Source organism: Anomalospiza imberbis, chromosome 6 (assembly GCF_031753505.1).
Source record: "Anomalospiza imberbis isolate Cuckoo-Finch-1a 21T00152 chromosome 6, ASM3175350v1, whole genome shotgun sequence".
NCBI classification, from domain to species: domain Eukaryota; kingdom Metazoa; phylum Chordata; class Aves; order Passeriformes; family Viduidae; genus Anomalospiza; species Anomalospiza imberbis.
In genome coordinates this window covers 45,996,027-46,022,620 of record NC_089686.1, presented here as the reverse complement: position 1 = coordinate 46,022,620, position 26,594 = coordinate 45,996,027, and the positions used below count along the sequence as shown (strand labels likewise).

The 26,594-nt window shown below is 40.4% G+C and overlaps 1 protein-coding gene across 1 annotated transcript in view; it reads right to left on the bottom strand.

Annotated features, from left to right (window-relative positions):
- Positions 1-5,753: 5,753 nt before the first annotated feature.
- Positions 5,754-26,594, bottom strand: part of MUC2 (mucin 2, oligomeric mucus/gel-forming) — a 60,877-nt gene continuing 40,036 nt past the window's right edge. The window contains exons 35-56 of the mRNA XM_068193894.1: positions 24,999-25,148; positions 23,762-23,899; positions 22,433-22,615; positions 21,313-21,492; positions 18,227-19,080; positions 16,874-17,048; positions 16,043-16,290; positions 14,741-14,924; positions 14,413-14,617; positions 13,597-13,775; positions 12,881-12,950; positions 12,465-12,565; positions 12,274-12,305; positions 11,925-12,099; positions 11,207-11,311; positions 10,568-10,608; positions 9,823-9,945; positions 9,283-9,381; positions 8,495-8,623; positions 7,763-7,802; positions 7,355-7,484; positions 5,754-6,255 (exon numbers count right to left, since the gene is read on the bottom strand). Coding sequence (XP_068049995.1) covers positions 6,081-6,255; positions 7,355-7,484; positions 7,763-7,802; positions 8,495-8,623; positions 9,283-9,381; positions 9,823-9,945; positions 10,568-10,608; positions 11,207-11,311; positions 11,925-12,099; positions 12,274-12,305; positions 12,465-12,565; positions 12,881-12,950; positions 13,597-13,775; positions 14,413-14,617; positions 14,741-14,924; positions 16,043-16,290; positions 16,874-17,048; positions 18,227-19,080; positions 21,313-21,492; positions 22,433-22,615; positions 23,762-23,899; positions 24,999-25,148 — 3,716 coding nt within the window. The 3' untranslated portion in view covers positions 5,754-6,080. The remainder of the gene's footprint in view (positions 6,256-7,354; positions 7,485-7,762; positions 7,803-8,494; positions 8,624-9,282; positions 9,382-9,822; positions 9,946-10,567; positions 10,609-11,206; positions 11,312-11,924; positions 12,100-12,273; positions 12,306-12,464; positions 12,566-12,880; positions 12,951-13,596; positions 13,776-14,412; positions 14,618-14,740; positions 14,925-16,042; positions 16,291-16,873; positions 17,049-18,226; positions 19,081-21,312; positions 21,493-22,432; positions 22,616-23,761; positions 23,900-24,998; positions 25,149-26,594) is intronic.

Genomic DNA, 26,594 nt, shown 5'->3' with positions numbered 1-26,594 from the left:
ATTAGCAAAAAGAACAACTCCTCTTGGCCCCTTTACTGCCCATTTCATGGATCATTTGCCATTAAAGGGTATGTGATTTTAGTAAATACAATAGGTAAATATTAACTCAGTTTCTTTATCACCACTGACTCACTGAAGATAAGCCATCATGAAGCTAATGTAATACACCGATGACTCACAAAAATATATTTTTGTTACAAACTCGGTAAAAGACATACTCAAGTAGGAGGTATCTGGTGGATCAATGTCCTTCCTAGGCAGCCACTGTACTAAAGTCTGGCAGTTGTGTTTGTATCACATCCGTCTGTCAAAAGGGTATGATGGTTCCCTATGTGCTGTAAAGAGTTATGGCCATCCTGAATCAGTTCAACACTGGGAGGTTGAGCTTGGAAATCCTCTGATAACCTAGTTCATTTCAGGCAAAACTGGTGCTGCTCCTTGAAATTATTATCTACTATATGATGGTGTTTTACAAGCACCGCCTAGAAAATAACCCTAGAGAAATTATGTGTGCTCCATTAACAAAGTAATGTTAGCCAGGAGAACATTTCATTTGTCAGGCAGTTTGTGCCAATAATCCACATGATAAAAAAACATCCAAAGTAATTTTGGCAAAATATTTTACATAACCAGTAGTTATAACAATCAGTAATTACCAGTAGACTTCAAGAACAACATGAATTATCCTTTTTAATCCTTTGCATGATATCATAGAATTTAGAAAAGTTACATTAAAGATTTATTTGAGCTATCAGATTTGTGTCTACCACACAGTTTGAAGCAGATCTTGTTGAGTATAAGGTGATCTGTAGCAGGCGGTGGGAAAGGAGGGAATGGATATCTGCCATTAATTGTCCATTAAAATACATGACGAATGCCTTCAGTATTTCAGTTTTGGTAGGAGGTGGCTGAATGTTTTCTTACATTTTGCCGTAGAATGGACACAAAACTCCTTAACCTCTCATTTTGCCATAGGGCTCCTTGACTTTTTCTGAACAAATCAAGGACATTAGTTATTCCTGTTTGCAAGGAATGAGTCCAGCTGCTCTTTTCTGTTTTTCTTTAAGAAGATGTAGATCTTTCAAAATCCACGTACAAAGAGTAATGACACGGCTGATTGGTGTTCGTGCACACAGGTCTCTTTGACCTATTGGCACTTCCTCACGTAAGAGAGACTCCCTGCATAGAAAGTCATCTCATCAGGAGGTTGGGCCCTAGAGATTTTCTACTTGAAAGGTTTTACTTTAAACAACCTTCCTGGTGGAAAAATATGGGGTAGCAGAACAAAGGGAAGCATATGAATTTTCTGCTTTAATATTTAGAATTTTCATGGTGTTTAGGCTAGAGCAGATTCTACCTCTTTTTAAAAAGGAATTTCTTATTTCCTGGGTACCAAGATAATTCAAAAGAGGCCATTGCATGCTTAATACTGAAGTCTCTATAACCTTGAAATTACATGAAATACATACCCAGTAACCATGTCCACCATGACAGAAAGTTACTGCAAGCCAAAAGAAAGGCTAAGAGATGGGGCAGAAAACAAGCTGAGGTGGGAATCTAAGCAACCTTGGCCTAGGGTTCTTTGTGTGGAAGGTAGAATTAACGACCCAAGATCTACCTGCGCTTAAGTTTTGCTCAGACTCACTGTACTTTTAAGGAGAAGAATGATCATACAGATCCCATAGATTCTGCGAAAGAAGGGCAAGAAATGCTCAGCTACACTAGTCCAAATGGACAGGCTATTGAAATTTAACTGCTGTGTCAGGTCACAGGCACTGTGTAAAGCCACATTCCTTGATCACTGTTCCTGTTGCCTTTTGTTACTGCTTAAAGAAAAGCTGCATGGAGCACAGGTGCTCCTTCTCAGTGCCAGCTCTGCCATACTTTCTCTCTGCTTGGGTTTTTTCAAAGTCTTAGGGTAATGAAAACATCTCAGTGGCGATTTTTACTGTTCTAGAGACTACTTTGTGAAAAGAATTCAAGCCTTTTATGTAAGAGTGCTGAAAAACTGGAACATTACATGGAATTCAGTTTGTACAGAACAGATTTTAGAAGCATGATGCTGAAAAAGAACTTACGGGATTTTCCATATTAGTGATGGAAATATGGCTTACTCTGCTTAGACCTGTTTGGACCTTAGTCTGCGAGGTTGCAAGTTAAGAACATAGGTGTTTGTGGTAGCCTGAAAAGAGTAAGTTAATTTTGGAAATTTGGCCCTGGAAGAGGGTTGCCCAACCTTAAGAACTTGTTCTGCCTTAAAATCCCTCAAAGCTTCCACTGGGAGGTGAAATTTCAGAAACTGTATATCAATGTTGCAGTTATTTAAACATATTTCATTTTTTGTCAGACCTAAAACTACAAGAATGTTTTTCCCTATGATCTCAGAGTTTGTAAATCTATTCTGTCTTTTCTTGGTATCTGAGTTTGCTTTTCCAGACAAGTGCAACAGTATATAACAAGAACAGTAACTGCACGATTATTTACTTAGGGCTTTGCCTTTGCTAAAGTCCTTTCACTGGGACTTATGTGCAGAGTTGCATGTGCTTAGTTCAGTGAAATGCGGTCTAGCAAAGTACACTCAAATGGTAAACACACTGAAAATTTTATCTTACCCTTCCCACAATAAAAAATAATACTATTAAAGAACAAAGTTAGATCAGAAGACAAGGCAGTTATTGGATCAGAAACCCCTACCTTGTATTATTTTGGGAAGAATTCTTCTTGGTTTGCATGTGGTTTTTCCCCTCTTTCTGAATCCCATCTGCCTCACCTCAGATAGCAGCAGTGATTTTTCCATATTGCTAACAAGTATTTTCCCTTCTGTCTCTGTGTTCTCAAAACACTTATCCAGTAATGCTTCATAAAACAACTGTGCTCTCTTTATGAGCAAATCTTCTGTGAACTCCTTTTTAACTGCAGATGGAAGTTCTCAGTGTGTTGCTGAGTAGTCCTCTGAACAACACTGAGTTTCCAGTGCATCTCCAGGTAACTACAAGGAAATTGTTTGAGATTCAAACTATCTCAGATGAGAAGACTACAAGTGGGAATGAAACCCATGCGATCTTGGACAGCAGGAGCTGGTACCTTGGGTTTTGGTGCCTTCAAAGGCTGTGTGACTGGAAGTCCTATTTGCCTTCCAAGAAGGCTTCCCCATTTTCCAAGACAAAACTGAAACTGTTAAGTATTGAAAGAGGAAGAAAAAGAAACAGAACAAAGAGAAACCCCTTACCACCAATGAAAGTGGGAGGCTAGACAGAAAGTCTGGAGGAGGTGGACACAGGACTCTGGCAAGGAGACAAGCATGGGCTCTTGCTACTGCTCTCTTTTTGCTAGACTCCAGAAGACAAGGCAGTTCCTGAAGAATGGAGTATTTCTTTGAGGACAGAGAGAGTCAAGCCCACTCCCTCACAGCACTAATACTTTCTATGAAGCTGCCAGGGTCCTTTGTGGTAGGTCTGACCTGGAAGTCAATGGGATCAGAAGGTTCCACAATCTTGTGAGTCCCTAATGTGCTGATATCACCCTTTCAGAGAGGGTCATGGGAGACATTTCCTCAGTTTTTTTTCTGGGTTTGCCAGAAGAATATCTTCTTGTGGCCTGCAGACCAGCAGCTCTTGCTTAAGAAACAAAATGCTTCCTGGGATCAGATAATACAGATCTCAATTTACTTCCAAGAGGGTTGTGGAGGGGAGCAAAAGTGCTGCTCACTGCCACTACTAGTCTTTGTAGGGATACACAGTTAAAGTTTCTTTCCTTCCTTTCTCTCCCAAGTACTATCAGTGGATTTCTCCACTGGAGAAAGTTTAATCTGTTCAACTCTGTCATCCAGTTCCACTGGAAATGCAGGTGCAAACTGAACCACAAAGTTCCAAGGTGACTAAGAATGCAGAAGGGGGTGGAGGTTTGACATGTGCAGTGTGACCTGGAACTGCCAAGAACTTGTAAGTAAGAATTCTCTGACAGTGTGTGCTTGTGAACCTGCCTATGGGCAGCACTGACCCAGCACCAAAACTGAGAGGGCTGCCATAATCAGAGCACTGTGAAAAACAACACCTTGCATGTAAATTCCTGTCAGAATAATTGTCTTTCCAGTGCTTACTAAGAACATAAAAATGGCTGTGGGGAGAGATCAGCATTCATTCTTCTCAGAAATAAAACTCTCTACATGATGAAATAAAAACTCCCTTTCAAGGCAGCTTGCTTTTTTGTTATGAAATGACTTTACATTCTCAGCCATAGACTGCCCTGCAGTGGTGAAGCTAAAATCTGCAGCCTTACGGACTTTTATCCAAGATCTTTCGAATTCCTCATTATGAAGTAGTTTGCCCATCACTAGAAGGGACAGAAAGAGCCTGTGCAAACTAAAGACCAAATAAAAATAAATGAAACAAGGAAGATTTTATCTTTCAATGTTAATACAGTGTGCAGCAAAATGCCACTACTGACTAGTAATATTTTATCTCTTTTTCATAGGAAACAAGGCAGATTTGATCACACCTTGTATCTGTCTCTAGAAGTTATTTGCTGACTTCAGTCAAATTTAACTGCAAAAATGAAAATCTCAAAGACAGCTAAATGTCAACAGATTTTGAGGAAAGCAGTTTTTGAGAAAAGTTCAAGGAAATGTATGGTTCTAGTGTCAGCATAGAAATTGTTGGATAACAAAGAATCCACAGAGGAGAGTGACTTTGTATGCGTCCTGGGAGAAAACTCTCAGTCACATCTTACAATGAATGTAGAGATAGAAATCCTTAGAAACTAATCCTTAGAAACTAAAGCAGAAACTGAGCTTCATTTAGTCTGCAGATTGCTCTGTAAAATGACAAAACTTCCTTCTTGTTAGATCAGCTACCTCTCCAACTCCAGAGAAATCTGCTTTCCAATCATAGTTTTGTAATGCTGAAAAAAGATGGAGTTTCATTTTATGCACATCCTTATCAGTCTTATAAAAAGGCAGAAATCTTATTTGCCTTTTAAGCTGCAGTACATTTGATAGTAGCAAAAAATGGTGCCACCGATCCTTTAGGTAACAAAGATGTCAGTATTGGGGTTGGCTATTGCCAATAAAGATTTCATTAATAGAGACAAAATAAACCAAAAGCTTTTTTTTTTCACTACAACAGGTGTGGTTTACCCTCATTGTACTCTAAGATGATTCAAGAGAAATTAACATCTTCCAGTTATCTGTTTCAGCTCCCCTTACAATAAGATAAACCAGCACTCCTTTAGATTTGTCCTTTGTTGAGAGACAAATTAATATAAAAAATGTCTATTGTTTTCCATTTTCTGCAGAGGAAGCCTAGGATTACTACCTTAGTGATGGGCATCTGTTTTGAAAATATTGGAATTTGGAGAGCTCTTACTATGTAGTAATTGTACATCCTGAAATCACTGTGAGTGATCTTCATATACTTTTTTAGTTAAAATACATAATTGCAATGAACTGAGACAGTTGTAACATACAGAGCTCTGCTAAAGTAAGTTCTGGTGCTGAACTAGAAGTTTCTCCAAGTCATCTGAATAATTTCATGATCAGTATTCATCTTTGCCTATGTTTTGGCAGAGAGCATCATCTTCTCTCCCACCTTATAGATTAGGTCTTCTGAACAGCAAAATCTGATCAGCTTTTAAGGAGCCAGGAGTAGATACCCCAAAAATTTAGGAAACCATTTGACTTCCTATAACTTGAAAAATAACTTTTCTTCTCCAAACTCAAACTCATCAAGACTGTATACGAATAAGTACAAAAGCCATGCTTTTTGAGATGTGCTTTTAATCATTCAGAGAAAAATAAGAAGATTTGGAAAGGAACCAAGAGGTTGTGCACTTGTAAGAATACAAAATTGTGTTCTTATTTTGTGCACAAATAAATAGGGCACAGTTAATTTATTAGAGAACAAACAGGATGCAGTTACTGGGAAAAGTAAAGTTCAAAAATAGTCAAGGAAACTAAGAATGGTTCACAGTCCTTTTAGTTAATGATGCCAGGGTTTTTTTGCCTTCATTTTGATGTTAAGCTGATGGCTCTCTTGATCCAGTTCAGGGTGCTCGCCTTGCCATTTTCTTCATTGTTCTGCAGCTCATTGGACTGTGGCCTGGCATTCAGTGTCTTGACAGCTGCAGCTCTCCACATAGAGGTACTTGTGTGACATTGAGTGCCCACCGGGGCATTTCAGAACCACGTGCTTCTCAGTGGCACTTGTTTCTCTGCAGCAGGAGCAGCTGTGGTCCATAGAATTGGCCTCAGCAGAGTATCTGTCAACATGCAAAATGGCAACATTACTCAGTGTCAGAAGCCAACACACAGGAGAGGGTGAAATCAGGTACAGAACTCCTGTGAGAAGAGCCACAGTTGTGGCTAATGGAAGTGCTAAGCTCATCTGACAGAGCAGTGATTATAAAATCTAACTGCCTAACCCAATCAGGGCACTGTTAACATGAAGGGGAAGCAGCAGCTCATTCTGTTCCCATCTCACCGCAAAGTATTTTCTGCACTCTTGTGTTCATCAGCTTCCTAAGCACCATTCCTAACCTGAAGAATTTGTCAATATCAGGCTATAAACTATGACAATATCCATCTTTTTCTTGTATTTGGCAGAAGCAACAACAGCAAGACCCTAAGAATTTCAAAATACTAATAAATTCCCTGACTTCTCAGAGTTCCTTGTGATACTAAAGATCAGTTTTCATCCATGTAAGGTGCACTGTGGCAGACTCAGTGATAGGCAGTAGATGACAGTTTCTTTGGAGAGTTGTTTTTCCAGTGTTTTAGTAGCTCACTACCAGGTTTCCTACTAACCACTTTCTCATAGCCAATTTTTTATATAGTCTCTCATTTCAGAGAAAAAATGTAGAGTCAAGTCACTCTACTAACACCACACCTAAAGCATTTGTTTTCTCATTTCTTCATTGTATAAAAATTGTACATATTTGAATCTTCCTTTGAAAGATGTAGGTGTATTTCATTTTAGGTGTTAACTGTTGAGAAACAGCTTTTCCACTTCCAGTTGTCAAGTCTGACTGCTCTCTGGGCTCATTCTCATTACAGGAAATAATCCATGTTCTTTTGTGATGATTTCTACCCTAGGTGGACTGACACAAAGCCAGCTCTTAATGGATGAATAGGCTTTATCAGAGCTGTCTGAATCCCAAGACAATTTAATACACTTTTCTGCTTTGTATTACGACAAATCAGCTTGCCTGTCTCAGATTCCATGATTTTATGTCCATGATTCATGAAGCAGATAGTTCCAGGTCTTCTAGCATTGTGTAGTTTACTATTTATTGTTCCTTTTATACAAACAAGTTCAGTGCCACCAGGACTTAAATCTCATTGTCTGCTGAGTTTACTTACAGCGAGAAGGTTCCACATGTTCCCTCACATTCAGTCAAGTCAACTCTGTCCACGGAGCGGCAGCCATTGTAGACGATAAAATCTTTTCTGTGGCGCACAGAGCACGGTGTGCTGCTGTCCAGAGGGGCACCTGCAGGGAAAGAGCAGAAAATACTTTCAGTGAAATAGCTCCAGAAATCCCTTGCACCTCAGCATTCCCTGGGCTTCACTAGTGCACTTAAAGAATTGCCTTAAGTGTCTTTTTGCGTCAGGTTCAACTCCTCCAGAGAGATCAGACAGTGAAGGCTTGGAATAACAAATATAAACATAGAAGTATCTATTTAAATACAAATTTATCTGGGAAATGGGCTGATTTAAGAAGACTATTCATTCCCTGTATTGTTGATTCAGATACACTGGCATACTTACAGGTTCTGCAACAACCATTAGGTAAGAATGAAATAGTTCCCTAAAATAAAAAAGAAACAAAAAAATTACATTATATTATTTTTCTATATTAAAAAGGCATTAAGGCAAAAAACTGAGGAGAACAATTCTTCAGAGGCTGGAAATAACAAGTGAAAACTGGTTATTGTACTGTAACATTGATCTAAATAAGTAAAGATGACAGCCTCTTCCTGAGTTGAAATTTATCAATTTACAAAGGATTGTGAAAATACAAACAATTCTTTGAAGGAAGTCTACAGTTAACATAATGAAATTTTTGCTCAGAAGCAATTCTGAAAAATGGTTTCTCAGAGTCCTCTGTATTTGAATGGGGACTATGCACAGTGTTACTGGCAGCCTACTTACTGACTGAACAGCTTGTGTTTCTGTAACATTCAAGGAAACCTGGTTCTTGTTGAGACAGAACCCCAAACAAAGCAGTCAGCAAAGATTCAGTATCTTGGTGCTGACCAGTATTTTGGCTACTGAGAGACAGCTACCAATTATACCTGGGTGAATTCTCACCCGGCTATCTTATTTTATATGCTCTATAGGGCTGTGCATGGATGCATCTGGAACTTCTGCCCTTAGGACTGAGAAATTATGACGAAAGGCCATCAGAGCTAAATTTTACTTTTGTTGTTAGTTAGATGGCTGAATTAAAATGAGTAATCTATGTATGGAGGAGAGGGTAAATTTTCCATTTTTACTTACAGGTTTGCAGCTCTCCTCATTGAATGCTGGACAGGTAATCTCAGACGTGGAAGCGATAAGCTGGTCATGAATATCTGCACAGCTATAAATGGTGCAGTTGTTGTGAGGATCATTTTTAAAGTCTCCAGGCTGAAAGTGAAATGCAAAATATAATAAGGAAAGCTGAGGAGAGCTTAGACAGAAATTTTCTCACCCTCTGATAATGACTTTCATCTTGTTTCCTAGTCAGTTATTTTTAGGTTAACAGCCATTTGGGATACAGATCATGACATGTATTGCAATATGCTATACATGGAGAGAATTTCAGTTTTATATGATTTCTCATTTTCCTTGAGAAAGAAAAATGTCTCTAAAGTACATGGAGTACTTTAACAAAATCATCCGTGCCAATGGATTTTGCCTTCAAAAAGCTAGACTGGTTTATGCTAATTAAGAAAGACTCTAAACCTTCATCCTGCTAGGGCAATAGAATTGTTTCATATGCAGGTTTTTATAGTGTTTTTCAGCATATAGAAATCAAATAACATAGAAAAGCCCAAGCTTCCAGACACTGGAAGAAAATCCCTTCCAAGGGTATTGGATTTCTCATTCCAGGAAGGGCCTTACAGATAATTTTATTTCATGAGACCTACCTTCAGGTCAAAAAGCTAGGCTTTGCTTTAGATAAGATTTTGATCTTTCAGGTGCAAACTTATATTAAAGCCTTGTCTCTGGCAAGGAGATGTTTCCTTTCTGGAACTGGGAACTTTACAGATTTGGTGGAGAAGTAAGACATAGAGCATACTTACACTCAAGATGAGCTCAGAATTTTCTGCTGTGTGTATAATACACTTGGTCTGCACACATTTTCCACAGCATTCACCTTTCACTGGTTTAAGTTCATATCCCTAGAAATTAAAAGTAATTAAAAACAATAGCACTATAATTTTTGGAAAATAAATGAAAACATGTGAATCCATTAATTGATTTCACTTTGAAGTGCACTAAAGATTTGTGCCTTTTTGTGTCCCAACCAACAGGAGACAAGTAATAGAAGCAGGTTATAAATGGAATAAAGCACTAGAATAAATATGCATAATAATTAAATATTACTCCACAAGGTGGTCTACAGAAATTTCCCAGCTAATTCTGCCAGTGTGAACTGAATACTGACAGTTACACAGTCAATCTCAGGCCGTAGATTGCTCAAAGAATAGTTGATATCCATGCTGGAGTTGGTCTCTGAGTTTCAATTCCCTCTCCTTTGCTTAATACCACTCATTGATCAAACTGGAGTTCACATATATGGGTATTTTGGGGTCTTTTGTTTCTTTAAGTTTGCCACTTACTGGTTGACAGTTTGTGTTGCAGGGGACACGTTCACAGGAGATGATATTCAGTTGAGTGCTGATATTAACATCATTTGTGCAGACACAATTCTGACACTTGTCAACAAAGATTGAGGAGTTGGGCTAAACATTTTAAGGAAAAAAAATCACATATTAATGAGTTATTACATGTTTAAACAGACATTTAATAATTTTTTAAAAATCTGTAAATGAAGCAATGGAAAAGAAAAAAATCATAAAGACAACTGGATAGCTATTTGGGTAGTTATTTAAGAAGACAACATTTTAAATCCTGAATGTAATTTAATGTGTTTTTATTGAAGTCCTGTATAGCAATGACAAACTCTGATATTAAAAGAAAAGGTACAATTACTAGACCCAAGATAATTAGAAATCTAAATTTGGTTAGAATAATGCTTATTTAGATGTCTTTTAATTTTTGAAAAGAGTCTTAAAACTGCAATAATGTGCTGACAGTAAATGTGGACTGACTTTATTAAATGTCAGCACACTTAACCCAAATTCCTCTATGGTACTGACATACATGCAGCTCTTCAATTTCTTTCTTACACAGGAAACTTTTCAAAAAAGATTTAGGCTTTTTGAAATTGATAAACTCCTGACAGAAATTTGAAAATTTCTAAAATATTTGTTGTACTGGATAAACCTTTTCATAGCACTTCTGATCAAGTATACTAAGTGGTCTTTAAAGCATTTTTAGAAGACTATGGAAACAGGAACTTACCAAGAACTCAGCATTCTCGTGTACGCAAACCCCTTTGGGAACTGTTAATAAGCAAAGAGTTAGATGTTTAGATAGGAAAAATGAATAAAAAATGTCTTCACCCCACTCCAATCCAACTAATTTTTTCCACAATGAATCACAATTCATATGGTTATTCCCCAGTTCTGGTAGCAGATAGGACAAGTGTAAAGTATAAAAACTAATACTGCATGTGCAAGAAGGGAAAAAGATTTGTCCCAAAATATGCAGTCCAGTTCATCGCCAAGAATGTTCACTTAACAGATAAAAGCTCTTCCTTGTTTCAGTTACCAAGAGCTGTAAATCTGTCTTCTACTGGGAATGCTTCTAGGGACTTTTTGCTAGATTAAGCTGAGACCATCATCCCAGTTAATTCTGTAGCTGTTCTTACGTGTATTTATAAGCAGGAAATTGAACTTGAGTCACCTGAGCTATATCTGATTTCCTAGTTTCATAACTATAGCACTAATAACCAATTTTAATAGTAGTGAATTTGTAGAATCTGTGTTTAACACCTCTTTCAACAGGCTATTGCATACAGTCTTATTGAGTGTAGTGCTAAATTATGTAATAAATAAAACCATAAGGCTAATCATTGTAGTATATTTCCACGGGACTTACCACACTGGTATACAGGACAGCACTGACCACTGGGAATATAAGAATGAACTTCGAATCCCAGCGAGCACTTGGGAGCTTTAGCTGTGCACAGGCTTGTATTGCATTCTGAGGGAAAAAAAAAAAAAAAAGAATAAGCCAGAAATCACACCAATATACTAAATAACAGCTACAAGAAATAAACACCTATCAAAGCACTTAGGATGAACTTTCCATTGCTAGGAAACAGTCCAGATTCTCTTCAAAGAAACAAACTGCAGATAGGGAGCATGTTTTTCCTCATAAATCCAGGCACTGGATATGGGATACTGAATATTAGTTTATGAATTTTTTTCTACTATGCAATTATGGTGTGTTTATAAAGTATCACCATTCTATACGAAGAAGTAGGGAACAACTCCTACTCTCTCCATGATTTGAGGCAACTGCTGGAAAATGAAAATCCACAGAGAATTCCATAATCTCTCTGCATTTTGCTTAAATAAAATGTGGCCCTGAACACAAGAACAGCTTTAGCTATTTTGAGTCCCATGACTATAAATTCAGTTATATTGAATCATTGCAATATTAAATGTATTTTCCCTAGCACTGGGCAAGCTGATTTTAAAAAGCATGAGGAAAGATACTATTTTGTGACTCCCTGCTGTAAATCTCTGGTACTAAGGTAGTTCAGTCTTTTTTCCTTTCTATTTCCAAGAGGAAAACAAGAGTATAAACTCACTGCAAGTGAAAAGAGGGCAGCAGGAGTCTTTAGGATTGACTTCAGTGACCTCATAGAAGCCTTCTCCATCACAAGTAACCTTCTTTTGTTCACATACATGAGGCTCACATACAATGCCATGTTCACCTTCCAGGCAAATACAGTCCTGACAGTCCACTGTAAACTTTTCTCCAAACTGCCATTGAAAAACAATAAAATGAGCGATTGCATAGTAACCAATTAAAAGGAACAGAAGTAAAACCAGGAATACAAAGTACAGAGATGATAAAACAAGATTGTACCAGTGGAGACCACTCTCCTTTCCCCACCCAAACTTCTACTTGAAATCCAAAAGCATACAGCATCATACCTCTCTTGGTATCATATCCACTCCAACACAGCCTGGAAAATACCAAAATAAATTTCCATTACCAGTCATATAACAGGAGGCATCTCTACTATACATTATATGAGCACTGCATACAGTCAAATCTTTGTTATATACATGGAAGGAAACAAAGAGGAAACAAACATGCATCCAAGTGAAGCAGTAAAACTCACCACAGGTTTTCACGCAGACATCCACACCAGAGTCATACAGCATGGTTCCATTAGGACAGAAACAGCCTTCCACTTGTTTAGTTGATGTCTCATTCTGTCCTCTGTGAGATAAAATGTTCAGAGGAAGACCATTAATGTCATAGACACATAAAGAAGGGTTATGCCTTTCACCGAAAATACAGTGGCAAATGATCTCCACATTTGTGATTGGGGTTTGCAGTGTCTGTGTTTGATATAGCCAAACAACAGAAACAGAAACAGTTCAGGCATCCAGATTTAGGATCAACAGAATAGTGCTAATAAATTTGACAGTCAATTTAAGACATGAGAGGAGGTTGATTTTGCTCATTCACCTGTGCATTAGATACAACTGAATAGTTGTACAAGCTATAACTAACTGTGAAGGAATTTTTTACCTTGATTTGCAGGTCATCTCTTTAATAGGACCACATGCTCTGTATTCTTTACCTGAAGGACATTCATGAGCTGGAATGGAAGCACAAAAAGGAGGAACGGCTCAGTAGCAGTATCGTATAAAAGCCCCATGAGCTTATGACAAGAATTTAAATACTGTTCACTCATTTTCCTATGTATCAATGACAATCTTGAGAAGCAAAGAGGAAAAATTCCAGATAGACTTATGTGTCTAAATGGAATAATTTTGTGCAATTTAGCCATAGAGATATAATACTGTACTTTACACTAAGGTGATAAAGCCAAGAGTCTACATCTTGACTACAATTTTTTCACATAATTTTAGTCTCTTTTGCACAAGTTCTCAAAGGGGAGTGTCATCCTTCCCTTTGTGCTCTTACTACAGATGAAAACTAATGTACATGTCACCAAATAGAGAGTAATCTGCTGATGCCTGCAAAGCATAGAACTGCCTGCATACAAAAAATGTATGTACTGATACAGATGTTTCTGGCACAGTCAATACATGTATTTTTTTGCAGGCTGATTTATCATTTCCATTGTTAAAAATGTTACCTGCAAAATTACTTATGGAGAGCAGCTGATGTAATTTATTGGTGCCTTCATTACTCTGAAAGCAGTATTACCTTACTGTTGAAACAGTTCCACATAATCTTCCTTAATAATTCAAGATGAATTATTATGGCCAGATACTTACAGCATACACCATTGGTATATTTTCTCCAGTCAATGCATGCGCCTTGATCAGCACAGGTGGCAGCATAGATCTGCAGACTTGAGCATTCCAGGTCTAGGTTGGGAAGTATACAGCTGTCAAAAACACAGGCTGCATAGTACTTCTCAGGCTGGACAAATGCATGGCATGGCTTGAACACACTAGAAACAGAAATATTTATCATTATTAGTTACTGAATAATTCATATATTTTTCAATGTGCTTAACATGTTATGATGTGGCAACAGTGGACATAGGAGATTAAAGAGATGTGGATACGGACTATTAATGAGAGATTTGTGCTAAGAACACTTATCCAGATAGTGACCTTCCAATATATCTTAAAATATTCTTCCCTCACCTACAAAACACTTTGACACCAACATTTTGAGTCCAGGAGTTGTATATTATTGGGTGCAACCATGTGCTATCTCTTTAAAGCGATTTTGACTTTTTTCTTTTTCAGTTCTGACATAGTGTTCTAAAAATTAAGATCTCTGTTTTCAGCTGGACTCTGTTTTCTGCTAAGTAAATGTGGGAAAAGGCAACAACATGGGACAGGGGAGGGCAGAGAGTGTAGAAGAACATGGGGACATCAGCGACAGTTAATGTGGCAGCCAAGGGTTGAAAGAAACTGTCAGCAAAAAATAAAAACCAGAAAAAGAGAAAGGAGTAGAAGCAAATCATAAAGGTACAAAAAATGGAGAAATAGTTAGAAACACTTTCCACTGGTAAATTAATCCTAAAATTTCCATTTAAATCAAAGACCAAAGGCTTGTAAAACCAGGAGGATTGTTACCTTCCCAAAAGAAGTTCACAGATGGAAGATTCTTTGCAAGGCTGTGTTGGTGTTGTGCTAGGTGAACCTGTAGGAACTAGGCCTGGAGAGCACTGTGGTTTGGAAGGATCAACAACTTGCCAATGATCTGCCATGGTTTCACAGTTTTCTGCAATGTTTCCATTTGGCAGCATGCAGTCATCTGCCGTGTTGTTATTGCAAGTACCTAAGGGTGGTACGGGCAGAAAGAATTAACTCACAGATTTGTTAAGAAATGCCATTTATCTTTGCAGCTGGGCTGTTTACAGTGGTTTTCTGAGAGTGCAAAAATTGGAAGAATAAGCCTTACCACACTGTCCCTGGGTATTGTTGCCAAACAGGCTGTAGGGCATTCTGATAGAAAAGGACAAGCCATTGTAGGACACATTCATTTTCAGCTCAGGAATTTCCACAACACGATTTATGCCCGACTCGTAGATCCTCACACCAAACTTCTTATAAGGCAAAGCCACAAGCTGGTTGTTTACTGTCACCTAATAAATAACGGAAAACAGAAAAGAGGCATAAATTTAGTTTGACTTTTCAAAACAATTGACTGTTCCTTTGTTTTCCAGAGAGAATGTAAAGGTAAATAATATCATTTGAATTTGTAACAAATGTTCCTGTGTTTCCTTTGTTACTAGAAAGTCAAACTTTTCTTCTCTGAGCCACAAAAAGCCCATTAACCTCTGACAAATGAAGTTATTCAAGGTTTAAACCAGATAAATCCTAACATTCAACAAACTTATTAGAGTGACTATGGCACCAAGGACTCCTCATGAAAGTGGAATATAAAATTCTCCTAAATTCATATGGTATAAAGTTTTAGGTTTCGTGGCATAAAGGGAACGTGCTTATAGGAAAATTAAATAATGGAAATAAGACTAAAACTGTATTATTTATTTAAATACAGTAGCCATGATATACCTGTGAAACTAATACTACTACTTTCACTCAGCAATCAGAGATTTCTTTGCTTTAGAGAAAAAAAAGAGGCCTAAATGTTGTAAATTTTCAGCACTATGTTGCAACCTAACTTGTAATATTCTCACACAGAAATGTAGAAAAATAAACCGAACAAACAGTAAAAAGCTACAAAAAAGCCCCAAACACTTCTCACTAATTTTGAAGCCCAAAAACCTTGACACCACATTTATCAATGGAATGAAAATATAAGTGCCCTACTCTGAAAAATTAAAAAGATGACACAAGTCAAAGCTACGAATGGTGCTTTTAAAAAATGTTTCAGGCTAGCACTTTATTGTTGTGTCTGCCTTACATTATCTCCTCCCATTCCATGTTGTTTTCCTTTGTTACATTATTGTTAATTATAAATTATTTTATATCCTTAACTCTTAGCAATTTTCCCACACTTGTGTATTTAGGAGAGATCTGCAAAGACTTGAAATTAAAAAGGCAAGAAGCTGTAGAATTTTTTCTCCCCCACATTCAGAGTAAAGAAATGCTTTGAAGCAGTCTAATTTTATAATCTAAACTGTTACTGAATCTAAAACACAGATTAATTTTTTTCCCAAACCTTGTCAATATAATTATCCTGTTGATGCAGTATTAATATCTGAATCAAGAAATCAATGGTAACATTCTTTAGTACCTCTACTTGTAGAGTATTTGGTTGTGCTGTTGTTAGTCTCACTTCCTGAGTCTCGTGTCTCACAATGAGCGTTCGAGGACAGGACACTACATCCCGTATATCACAATGGTAGTTATCAATGTAGACTCCAAAGTTGTCAACTTTCTTATTGATCTCTTCCACAAGGACATATGTACAATTCCCTTGATAGCTGTAGTACAATCCATCAAAAGTCATGTAATGTGGATCTCCCCACCCAGTGCAGTAACCTAAAAAAACATATAGTTAAATTAGGCCTTTATGGCAACATACAAAATCATATCAGACTACAAGGAAAATCTGTAGATGTGCGAAACACCTCAGTGAACTTTGGGCATTTAAATTTTAATGAAGTGTATATGTCAATGCATGAACTCATTAGCTAGAAGTTATCAATAAAAACCAGGCACTTTCAATGCACAGTTCATCTGACATTAATGACAGACAACTGAGAATAGGATTAACTGTACCATAGATATATCTTTACCAATAGTCTGAACAAGTAATATATATATATATATATATATATATATATATATATATATATGCTTCTAGCTTATAAATTCTGCATCTGGACATTTAAATCCTTCTTTGGGAGACCAATTTACTCTACTAACACAACAGTTATGTAAAGCTAATGGCAACTTAAGCCAATCACTCAATTAGCTACAAAGAATCAACAGAGCATTCTAACCAACACTAGAAGACTGAGTCACAGCCTTGCACGATACTTGTTCCCTGATAAATACTGTTGGTCTTGACAATAGTATTGTTTCCTCAGGAAATGAAATATTCAACAAAATATATACTTACAATCACACTCCCAGTGCCAACAGCATCCATCTTCATCCATGACTGGCACAGGAGACAGTCCATTGGCACACGTGGGTTTCGGGGGTGGATTGCAGATTATTGGAATCACCTGGACAATGTTGTCTTCTATACATATAACCTTAGTGCAGTTACAGAGTATCCATGAGTCACCTTGCTGTGTTTGAAGAGAGGGGGAGGGGGGAGACAGAGACAAACCTTTAGGAAGCAGTTAGACTGACAATAGTTATGCCTGAATATCTTTGGCAGGTTTCTAAAAAGCCATATGTTTATTGACAAGTTTTCCCCCCATCAGAAATCTGAAAATAGGATGGAAGTGCATCAGTCAGCACTATCTAGGTCTGCAATACAAGCTAGAACTGAGAGCTGCTAAGTGAAAAGCATTACTTACAAAAGTCAAGCCAGTAAACCGAAATGAGAATCACTTTTCTAATTTCAGCTACCTAAAAGTGAGATGTCTCACCTAATCTCATCACCTTTACACCCTCTCTAAAGAACAGTGAAAGACACTGATCAATATGAGTGGCCAATATATGATCAATTCCCTTCCACGAATTCCTAGAACAGATTAATATCTAAAGCTACAGTGAACACCAACTGTTCAGGGGAAAATGTTCAAGGTGGTTATGTTCATGCATTGTGATTGCATAAGTTTTCTCCTATCTTCTACCAGTTTTGCTGACACATATAATTTTTATTCCTGCAGATCTACTGAGCAAGTTGGTAGGCATCTAAACTATGATGAGGCTTTAGAAATGTACAGGACACGAACTTGTCTGTGTCAAAGGTGGAGGGTTCAAAAAAAAAGAATAAAAATAAGAACTCTGAGTCAAATTTTGTAAGCATTTGAATGCAGTGATCTGTTTCACAGTCCTGAAACCAATCTGTGAACCATTCTTCTGAAACCAATCTGTGAACAAGTATGACTCATTCCAAATTCAGCCCTGTGGATTTTTGTTAGGCTGCGATGTAAGCACACAAACAATTTTTACACACTCTAGACTAATTCAAAAGCAGAAATAGAAAAGATAGCTCAGGACCACTTAGCTTTTGTTTTCCTCTTCATCAGAGCTATCCTACAACAAACACTGAACTGAGATCTATCTCCTTGTAGAAAGCTTTAAAAAAATTATCCTTGAAGAGCTAGTTGCAATATGTAAGCTATCAATCCAAATATCATTGGAAGTCCTGCTGATGCCCAAGAAAACTAAGGAAATAGAACAGACTGATACTTCCTTTCCTATCCAGATTAATGTCTACTCTTTGCATTTCTAACCTTGAAGTTATGTGTCTAGTCTCCATCCAAAGCACAATGGAAGTATGAAACCCACTCACCTCATAAGTTTCATTAGGGAAAATAGTACAAGTTTTTTTAGCAGTGGTTGGTGTTAGACCTGTAGTTGAACTTGAGCCATTAACTGGAGGAGTTGTACTGTGTGTAGAGCTTCCTATAGTGGTGACTGCAGTTGATGTTGTAGTAGGCCCAGATGTAGTAGTTGACACAGGGGGAAAGGTTTTGAAGGTGGTGGAGATTGTGGTTGTTGTGTTGATTGTGATAAAACTACTAGAGGTGGTTCCTGAAGTGGTGGTAAAGCTTTGTGTTGGAGTAGTACCAGAGGTGGTGGTTGACACAGGGATGGTTGATGTGGGTGATGTTGTTGGAGTAGTAACAGTTGCAGAGGTTGTCATTGGGGTACTTGTTTCTGTTCCTACTGTGGTGGTGGGTGGAGTGGACACTGAGGGTGTGGGGCCTGAAGTGGTGGTCTTGATGGTTGATCCTGTTCCAGTGAATGGGGTTGTTGATACTGGTGGTTGTGTTCCTGTAGGGCTGCTTGGTCCAGAGGTTGTGGTGGTGCCAGGGGTGGAAGTGGTGGTAGATAATCCTATTGGAGGGCTTGAGGTCCTGGTGGTAGTGGTCTCATGGGTAGGTGTTTCTGTTACTGGTGTGGTGCTGGCGGATCTTGAGGGCGTGGGGCCGGAAGTGGTGGTCTTGGTGGTTGATCCTGTTTCAGTGACTTCAGGGGTGGTAGTTGTCACTGGGCTTGTTGACACTGGTGATGTTGACTGTTGGCTAGTGGTGCTTGCAGTAGACACTGTACTTATTTCTGTTGTTCTTGTTGTTGGCAGAGGGGCAGTTGAAGGAGTAACTGGAGTGCTTGTCTTTGTCGTTGTCTCTGGTTCAGATGTCTCTTTAAGATAGGAAGAAAACAGAGTATTTTAAGTAGGGAAATTGCATTTTCTTCCTAATGTCATCTCATTTTCCACTAAGCATATGTAGTTCAACAAGCCTAAGCATAGGGTCTTTAGACAGAAATAAAGCAGAAATTGTTTTATTAATGGTTTTGCATCACTGAGGGATTATTAACAAAATATCCTACCTCTTGCATAGGAGACATTAATATAAACAATTTATCAACAATCAGTGTCAGAGGGAACATCTGCAGTATTTAAATTTTATATTGCATGGAAGAGTCCAGCAGTCCAAGATCCCAGGGGAATCCACTGAGTAGATCAATGAACTCTGGTTAATACTGTATTGCTGTCATACTATATTCTATGGAAAGACCATTATTCCCTGTGATGCTCCATGTGGCATGTTCATACCACCATTGATTATGCTCAGAGTCATTTGATTCTACAGAAACCAAGCCATTCCTGGAGCATTCTAATGTGTTCCATCCATTTCTAATGCCCAGGCCTTTAAGAATACTCACACACAAGCTATTTTGGGATGCTACGAACCCAAAAGACTCTTTTCTGCTTTTTCATATGGCCAGTTTTCATTATGGTTGCTAATGGAGACTCTTTTTAAATAGTTTTTTATTACGATATTAAAAAGTGTTCATGATGCTCACAGGCCAGCCTCAGAGCCATCTATTTGTGCTTCTATAGCATGATCTAAGTGACACGTGGTAGAGAGAGAAGCACTGTGTACATAATAAGAGTAAAGTAATAATGTTAGAGGAATTAAGATACACTGGTTCTGCCCAGGCAGGCCACAAGAACAGTCCTTCAATGAAACATAATTTACATTTGGGTGAGAGCAGGCAAACTCCTTCATGTACTTCATGCCCTTTAAAAGAAGCAGATGAACTGGGACAGTAGGAGATACAACATTGCTGCTGAAAGGTTACCTGGGACGTTTTTGAAATATAATTGACTACAGCAGTGCAGAGTATAGAAACTAAAACACATGTTAAGCTGCCAATAAACCCGGCTTTCTAAAACCAGCAAAGAATATGAAACCCTGGGAATTACTTATTGGTTCAATGGGTGGAACTGTCGGGGTTCTGGTGTTAATTGGAATAGTGGTGGTAGTTGGAACAGTGGTTGTTGAGCTTGGAGGGCTGGTGGTGGTGGTGGTAGTCTCCGGCGGCGAGGTAGTGGTTGTCGATTTTGGTGTGCTCAGTGTGGATGGAGATGTGCCTGTTGGAAACAGCAGGGACAGAGAAAACTCATGAGGCAGCTGCCACAGAGCTTGAGAGGTCAGACCACCCTAGCACCAGCCCTTCCTTTCTGGCCCCCAAAACACACAATATTTGAAATCCATGCACACACACAGGGTCATGTCCCTTCCCTCTGAGCAAAAAGATGGTGCTGGAAGGTGCTTCTCAGCTTCTCACCAAATCAGAGAGACCTACCAATAGGTAAGAGATGAGGAGGAGCAATGCTTTTGATCTTGCTGGGGCTTTCTATCTCCATGTAATTATCTAGAACACCACACTAAATCCTCAGGTAAGAGCTGAGATGGGAAGCTGTGATCCGGGAAGGAAGCATGCACAGCAGTATGTTCCTGTCTGATTGGCATGTGGTTTTCACAATGTCACCCTGATATGTGGCTTCTCAGAGTACTAGTGTATCTGATCAGCCAAGACCACAGTTCACAGAAAGTCACAGTCTGCAGAATGAAATTGTTCCCAAAAGCATATCCATCCTTCCTACATCTATAACAGCTGACAAGCATTAGCACTGACAGGGTAAAGGAATGGGAGAGTGGGAAGAAGATCTACACAGTTATGTCCAATCAGTGCCTAAAATGCCAGTACTGAAAAACCAAAGCCATGCCACAATTGCACGTATGTCCAGTGAATGTGTTCTGGCCAGCTGAGAGACGAGGTCCAGCACCAAAAAATGGCAAGATTTCCCATCAGTTCAAGATATGTGTAAGCTGAGCATCAGCATGAAACACCTTCTCTGAGCCTTTTTGAGTGAAGGAAGACCATATCTTTTGCCCAGAACCACAAAACCTTGTTCCTTCTTAATAGCCAGATGAAAGGCAAGTTTTAAGCAACGGCTCTTCCAGGGATGCTCTGCAGTTACACCCATCCCAGATCCATCTGAGACACACAATTTGAGGTGCTCATGTACCTTCAGGGCAACCACAGAATGAGAGCAAGAAACAGCACAGGCTAGAGAAGTACCTGGAGTTGGTGTAGTGGTGGTGTACGTTGGTGTTGGTGAGGATGTGCTTGAAGTAGTTGAGATGGACGTTGTTGATCCAGGAAGAGTGGTTGTTGTGCTCGGAGGGCTGGTGGTGGAGGTGGTAGTCTCTGGTGGCAGAGTCGTTGATTTTGGTGTGCTCGGTGTGGATGAAGGTGGGACTGTTAGAAAAAGCAGGGACAGAGAAAACAAAGGCACAAAGACATCAGCAGGACTCAATGTGAACTGAAGAGCAGCTGCACATGAGGCAGCTGGCAGAGAGCTAGAGAGCTCAGCATAGCACAGCAATGGTCCCTAGCACCAGCCCGAGCTTTCTGGCTGCAGAAAGCAGAATATTTGAAATCAATGCACAGAAAGTATCATGGCTCTCCTCTCCTAGCAGAGACTGGGCATAGTACTGGAAGGTGATTCTCACAAAATCAGAGAAACTACCAATAGGTAAAGATGAGGAGAAGTAATGCTGTGGGTCTGGCTGGGGCTTTCTATCTCTGCCTCATTACCTGAACTTCTCACTAAGTCATGGACTAAGAGCTGAGATGGGAATCTGTGATCGGGGAAGGAAGCATGTACAGCAGCATGTTCCTGCCTGATTGGCTGGCGGTTTTCTCAATGTCACCCTGATAAATGGCTTCTCAGAGTACTAGTGGACCTGATCAGCCAAAGATACAGTTCAAAGAAAGTCACAGTCTGCAGGATGAAACTGTTCTGAAAGGATGGCAGAGGAATCCTTCTTCCTACATCTATAACCACTGAAATGTTTTTTGCACTAAGAGAGCAAAGGAACAGGAGAGAGGGAAAAATGTGCCTAAAATTCCAGTGCCCAAAATTTCCAATCAGTTCAAGATCTGTGTAAGCTAGGCAGCAGCACAAAATTTTTCATAGTAGGCTCTCTGTCAGGGAAGCCAAGACCTTTTCCCTAGAACCACAAAACCTTGTTCCTTATTAATAGCTAGATGAAAGCAAGTTTTAAGCAAAGGCTGTTCCTGTGTTGCCCTGAAGTTATACCCATCCCGGATCCATCTGAGACACACAATTTGAGGTGCTCATGTACCTTCAGGGCAACAGGACAGGAGCAAGCAACAGCACAGGCCAGAGAAGTACCTGGAGTTGTTGTGGTGGTGGTGTATGTTGGTGTTGGTGAGGATGTGCTTGAAGTAGTTGAGGTGGGTGTTGGTGGTCCAGTAACAGTGGTTGTTGTCATCAGGATGCTGGTGGTGGTGGGAGTCTCCGGTGGCAAGGTAGTGGTTGTCGATTTTGGTGTGCTTGGTGTGGGTGGAGGTGTGCCTGTTGGAAACAGCAGGGACAGAGAAAACAGACAAAGGCACAAAAGGCATCAGTGGTACTCAATGTAAATAGAACAGAAGCTGTGCAGGAGGCAGCTGGCACAGAGCTAGAGAGGTCAGCCCACTCTTAGCACAGCAATGGTCCCCAGAACCAGCCCTTCTTTTCTGGCCCCAGAAAGAAGACTCCGTGACATCCATACACAGAAAGTGTCATGGCCCTTCTCTCCTAGTAAAGAGATTAAAGATGGTGCTGGAAGGTGCTTCTCACAAAATCAGACAGACCAACCAATAGGTAAGAGATGAGGAGGAGCAATGCTTTGTATCTGGCAGGGGCATTCTATCCCTGCCTCATCATCTGAACACCTTGCTACATCCTGGGGTGAGAGCTGAAATGGGAATCTGTAATCAGGGATGGAAGCATGCACATGATTAGCATATGTTTCCTTCTGTGTTCCAATGTCAGTCTGATGCAGAGCTTCCCTGGGCATTAGTGGATCTCATCAGAGTTAGCATCAACCAAAAGTTACAGTACACAGCAAGAGGCAGTCTGCAGAGTGAAACTGTTCTCTCAAAGGCTGGCAGGACAATCCTTCCTTCTTACATGTTTAACAGCTGACAACCACTAACACACAGAGGGCATAGGAGGAGAAGAAAAGGAAGAAAGTCTACACAGCTGAACCCAAACACAGCCTGAAATGCCACTGCTACAAGACCAAGTCCCACTCCAACTGCACTCCATGGGTCCAGTAACTACATTCTGGCCAGCTGAAGGACACTGTCCAACAGCTGCAAAAGTAATGTTACCCATTGGTTCAGCATCTGTCTAAGCTGGGCACCAACATGAAATACCTCCTTGAAGCACTGTTGAGTCCGGAAAGACAAGACTTCCCCCCAAGAACCCCTAAATCCTTGTTCCTTATGAAATAGCCAGCCCAAGGGCCAGATTTGGTCACAGGACTCTTCCTGGAATTCCCAGAAGTTACACCCATCCCTGATCCCATCTATAGCCACATATGGAGGTATTTCATGGACCTTCACTACTCCCACAGCAAGGCCAGAAATGACAACAGAACCAGAGAATTATTTGTCAGTTCTGTTCCTGGGGGCAGAGGGGTTTTGGTGCAAATTATTGCTTTTGGGAACGTACTTTGAGGAGTTGAGATGGTTGTTGTTGATCCAGGAACAGTGGTTGTTGAGCTTGGAGGGCTGGTGGTGGAGGTGGTAGTCTCTGGTGGCGAGGTAGTGGTTGTTGATTTTGTTGTGCTCGGTGTGGATGGAGTTGTGCCTGTTAGAAACAGCAGGGACAGAGAACACAGACAAAGGCACAAAGGCATCAGTGGGACTCAATGTCAACTGAACAGAAGCTATGCATGAGGCAGCTGGCACAGACCTGGAGAGGTCAGCCTACCCTTAGCACTGCAAAGGTTTCTAGCACCAGCCCTTCCTTTCTTGGCCCAGAAAAGAACCTCATTGACATCCATGTAAAGGGATGGCCCTCCTTTCCTAGTGAAAAGACTGGGGATGGTGCTGGAAGGTGCTTCTCACAAAATTAGAGAGACATACCAGTAGGAAAGAGATGAGGAGGAGGAATGCTTTGGATCTGACTGGGGCTTTCTATCTCTGCCTCATTACTTAAACACCTCTCTAACTCATGGAGTAAGAACTGAGGGGAATCTGTGCTCTGGAAATGGATCATGCAGCAGAACATATTTCTGCCTCATAGTCATTTGATTTTCCCAACATCACCCTGATAAAGGACATCACAGACTAGTAGTAGATCTGATCAGCCAAAGACCACAGTTCATTGTAAGAGGCAGCATGTAGCCAAAAGCATGGAAAAGGAATCCTTCCTTCCTACATTTATAACCAAACATTAGCATAGACATGGCCAAGAAGGAGGAGAGAAGGAAAAAATCAGCTGAGCCTAAAACAGTGCCTAAAATGCCACTGCTAAAAACCAAAGTCACTGTCTAACGGAATGTCATGGGTTCTGTGACTATATACTGCCCAGGTGAAGGACATGGTCCAACAGCGGCAAAAGCAACATTTTCAATCAGCTCAGCATATGTCTTAGCTGGGCAGGAAGACAGAATACCTCCTCAGAGCACTGTTGAATCAAGAAATACAAGAAATTCTTCCTGGGCCCCCAGCATCCTCATCACTTCTGAAACAGCCCAAATGAACTTTGGGCACAGATCATTTCCTGGAAAGCCTAAGTTATACACATCCATGATCCCACACAGTGCAATAAATGGATGTACGCATAGACCTATATTACTGACACAGCGAGGCCAGAAACGACAACAGAACCAGAGAATTATTTGTTGATTCTGTGGTTAGAGGGAGAGGGGGTTTTATGGGAATTACTAGCATTGGGGACATACTTCCAGGAGTTGAGATGGTTGTTGGTGATCCAGTAACCGTTGTTGTGGTTGTTGTTGTTGAGCTTGGAGGGCTGGTGGTGGTGGTGGTAGTCTCCGGTGGTGGGGTAGTGGTTGTCGATTTTGGTGTGCTTGGTGTGGGTGGAGTTGTGCCTGTTGGAAACAGCAGGGACAGAGAAAACAGACAAAGGCACAAAGGCATCAGTGGGACTCAATGTAAACTCAGCAGGAGCTGTGCATGAGGCAGCAGCCACAGACATACACAGGCCAGCCTACCCTTAGTGCAGCAATGGTCCCCAGAACCAGCCCTCCCTTTCTGGCCATAGAAAGCAGAATCCTTGACATCCATGCACACACAGGGTCACAGCCCTCCTTGCCTAGTGATGATACTGGGGATAGTGCTGGAAGGTGATTCTCTCAAAATCAGAGAGATCTACCTATAGGGAAGAGAGGAGGAGGAGTAATGCTTTTCATCTACTGGGGGCTTTCTATCTCTGCCTCATTACCTGAACACCCCACTAACTCGTGGAGTAAGAGCTGATATGGGAATCTGTGGTCAGGGAAGGATGTATGCACAGTAACAAGAGGATCTCCACAGGACAGGAGGACACAGAGCCCTGTATTCTTGCTCCTTCTGAAACAACCAGCCCCAGGGCCACCTTTGGGCAAAGGCCATTTCAGGGAATACACAACAATTAGTCCAATCTCAGATCCCAGAGAGAGGCACTAATGGAGGTGCTCACAGACCGTCAGTTCCCCACAGCAAGGAAACACATGAAAGCACAGATCAGAGAAGTACCTGGAGTTGGTGTGGTGGTGGTGTGGGTTGGTGTGGGCGTGGATGTACTTGAAGTAGTTGAAACAGGTGTTGTTGAGATAGGAACAGTTGTTGTCTGGGAGGTGCTGCCACTAGTGGTGGTGCTGCTGGGGGGCATCGTGGTGGTGGTGGTGGTGGTGGTGGTGGTGGGAGTCTCTGCTGTTGTCGTTGGAGCGGTGGTTGATATTGGAGGGGACACAGTGCTCATTGTGGGTAAAGCTGTGGAAGTTGTGGTGCTCGTGGTGCTTGGAGTTGGAAGACACTCTGGTTTGTTGGGGGTGCAGCAGACACTGATCTCGTAGTTGAGGCAGACTGGCATTGGTATTATACCTCCTATCTGCTGATCTTTGTTGTTACAGATGAGCCCTACATTAACATTACATTCCACTTTCTGCCCTAAATCTGCAATGGAAGAGTTAGGGAATTTCTCTGCTCGGCAGGAAATATTCTCAGCTTTCGCACACTCCCAGGAGGGGTATTGCTTCCAAATGTTCTCAAAGGTTTCGTAGTCACCACTGTCCCTGTCAGAACCATCCGGGTAAGTCACATCGAACCAGTCCGACCAGATGCACTCACAGTCTGAGAGGTGACAACAAGACAGACAGTTAGAAACAGACAGGACAGAGACAACAATGCAGGGCACCAGCTCACACTCAGGTGGTGCTCTGGGCATCCCCCGCACTCAGCAGTGCCCCACAGGCTGCTACTGCACTCAGCCAACACTGGCCATAAGAAAGCTCGATGGTGTGGCCAGGCCTCTCCTTCTTGGCCCTACAAACCAC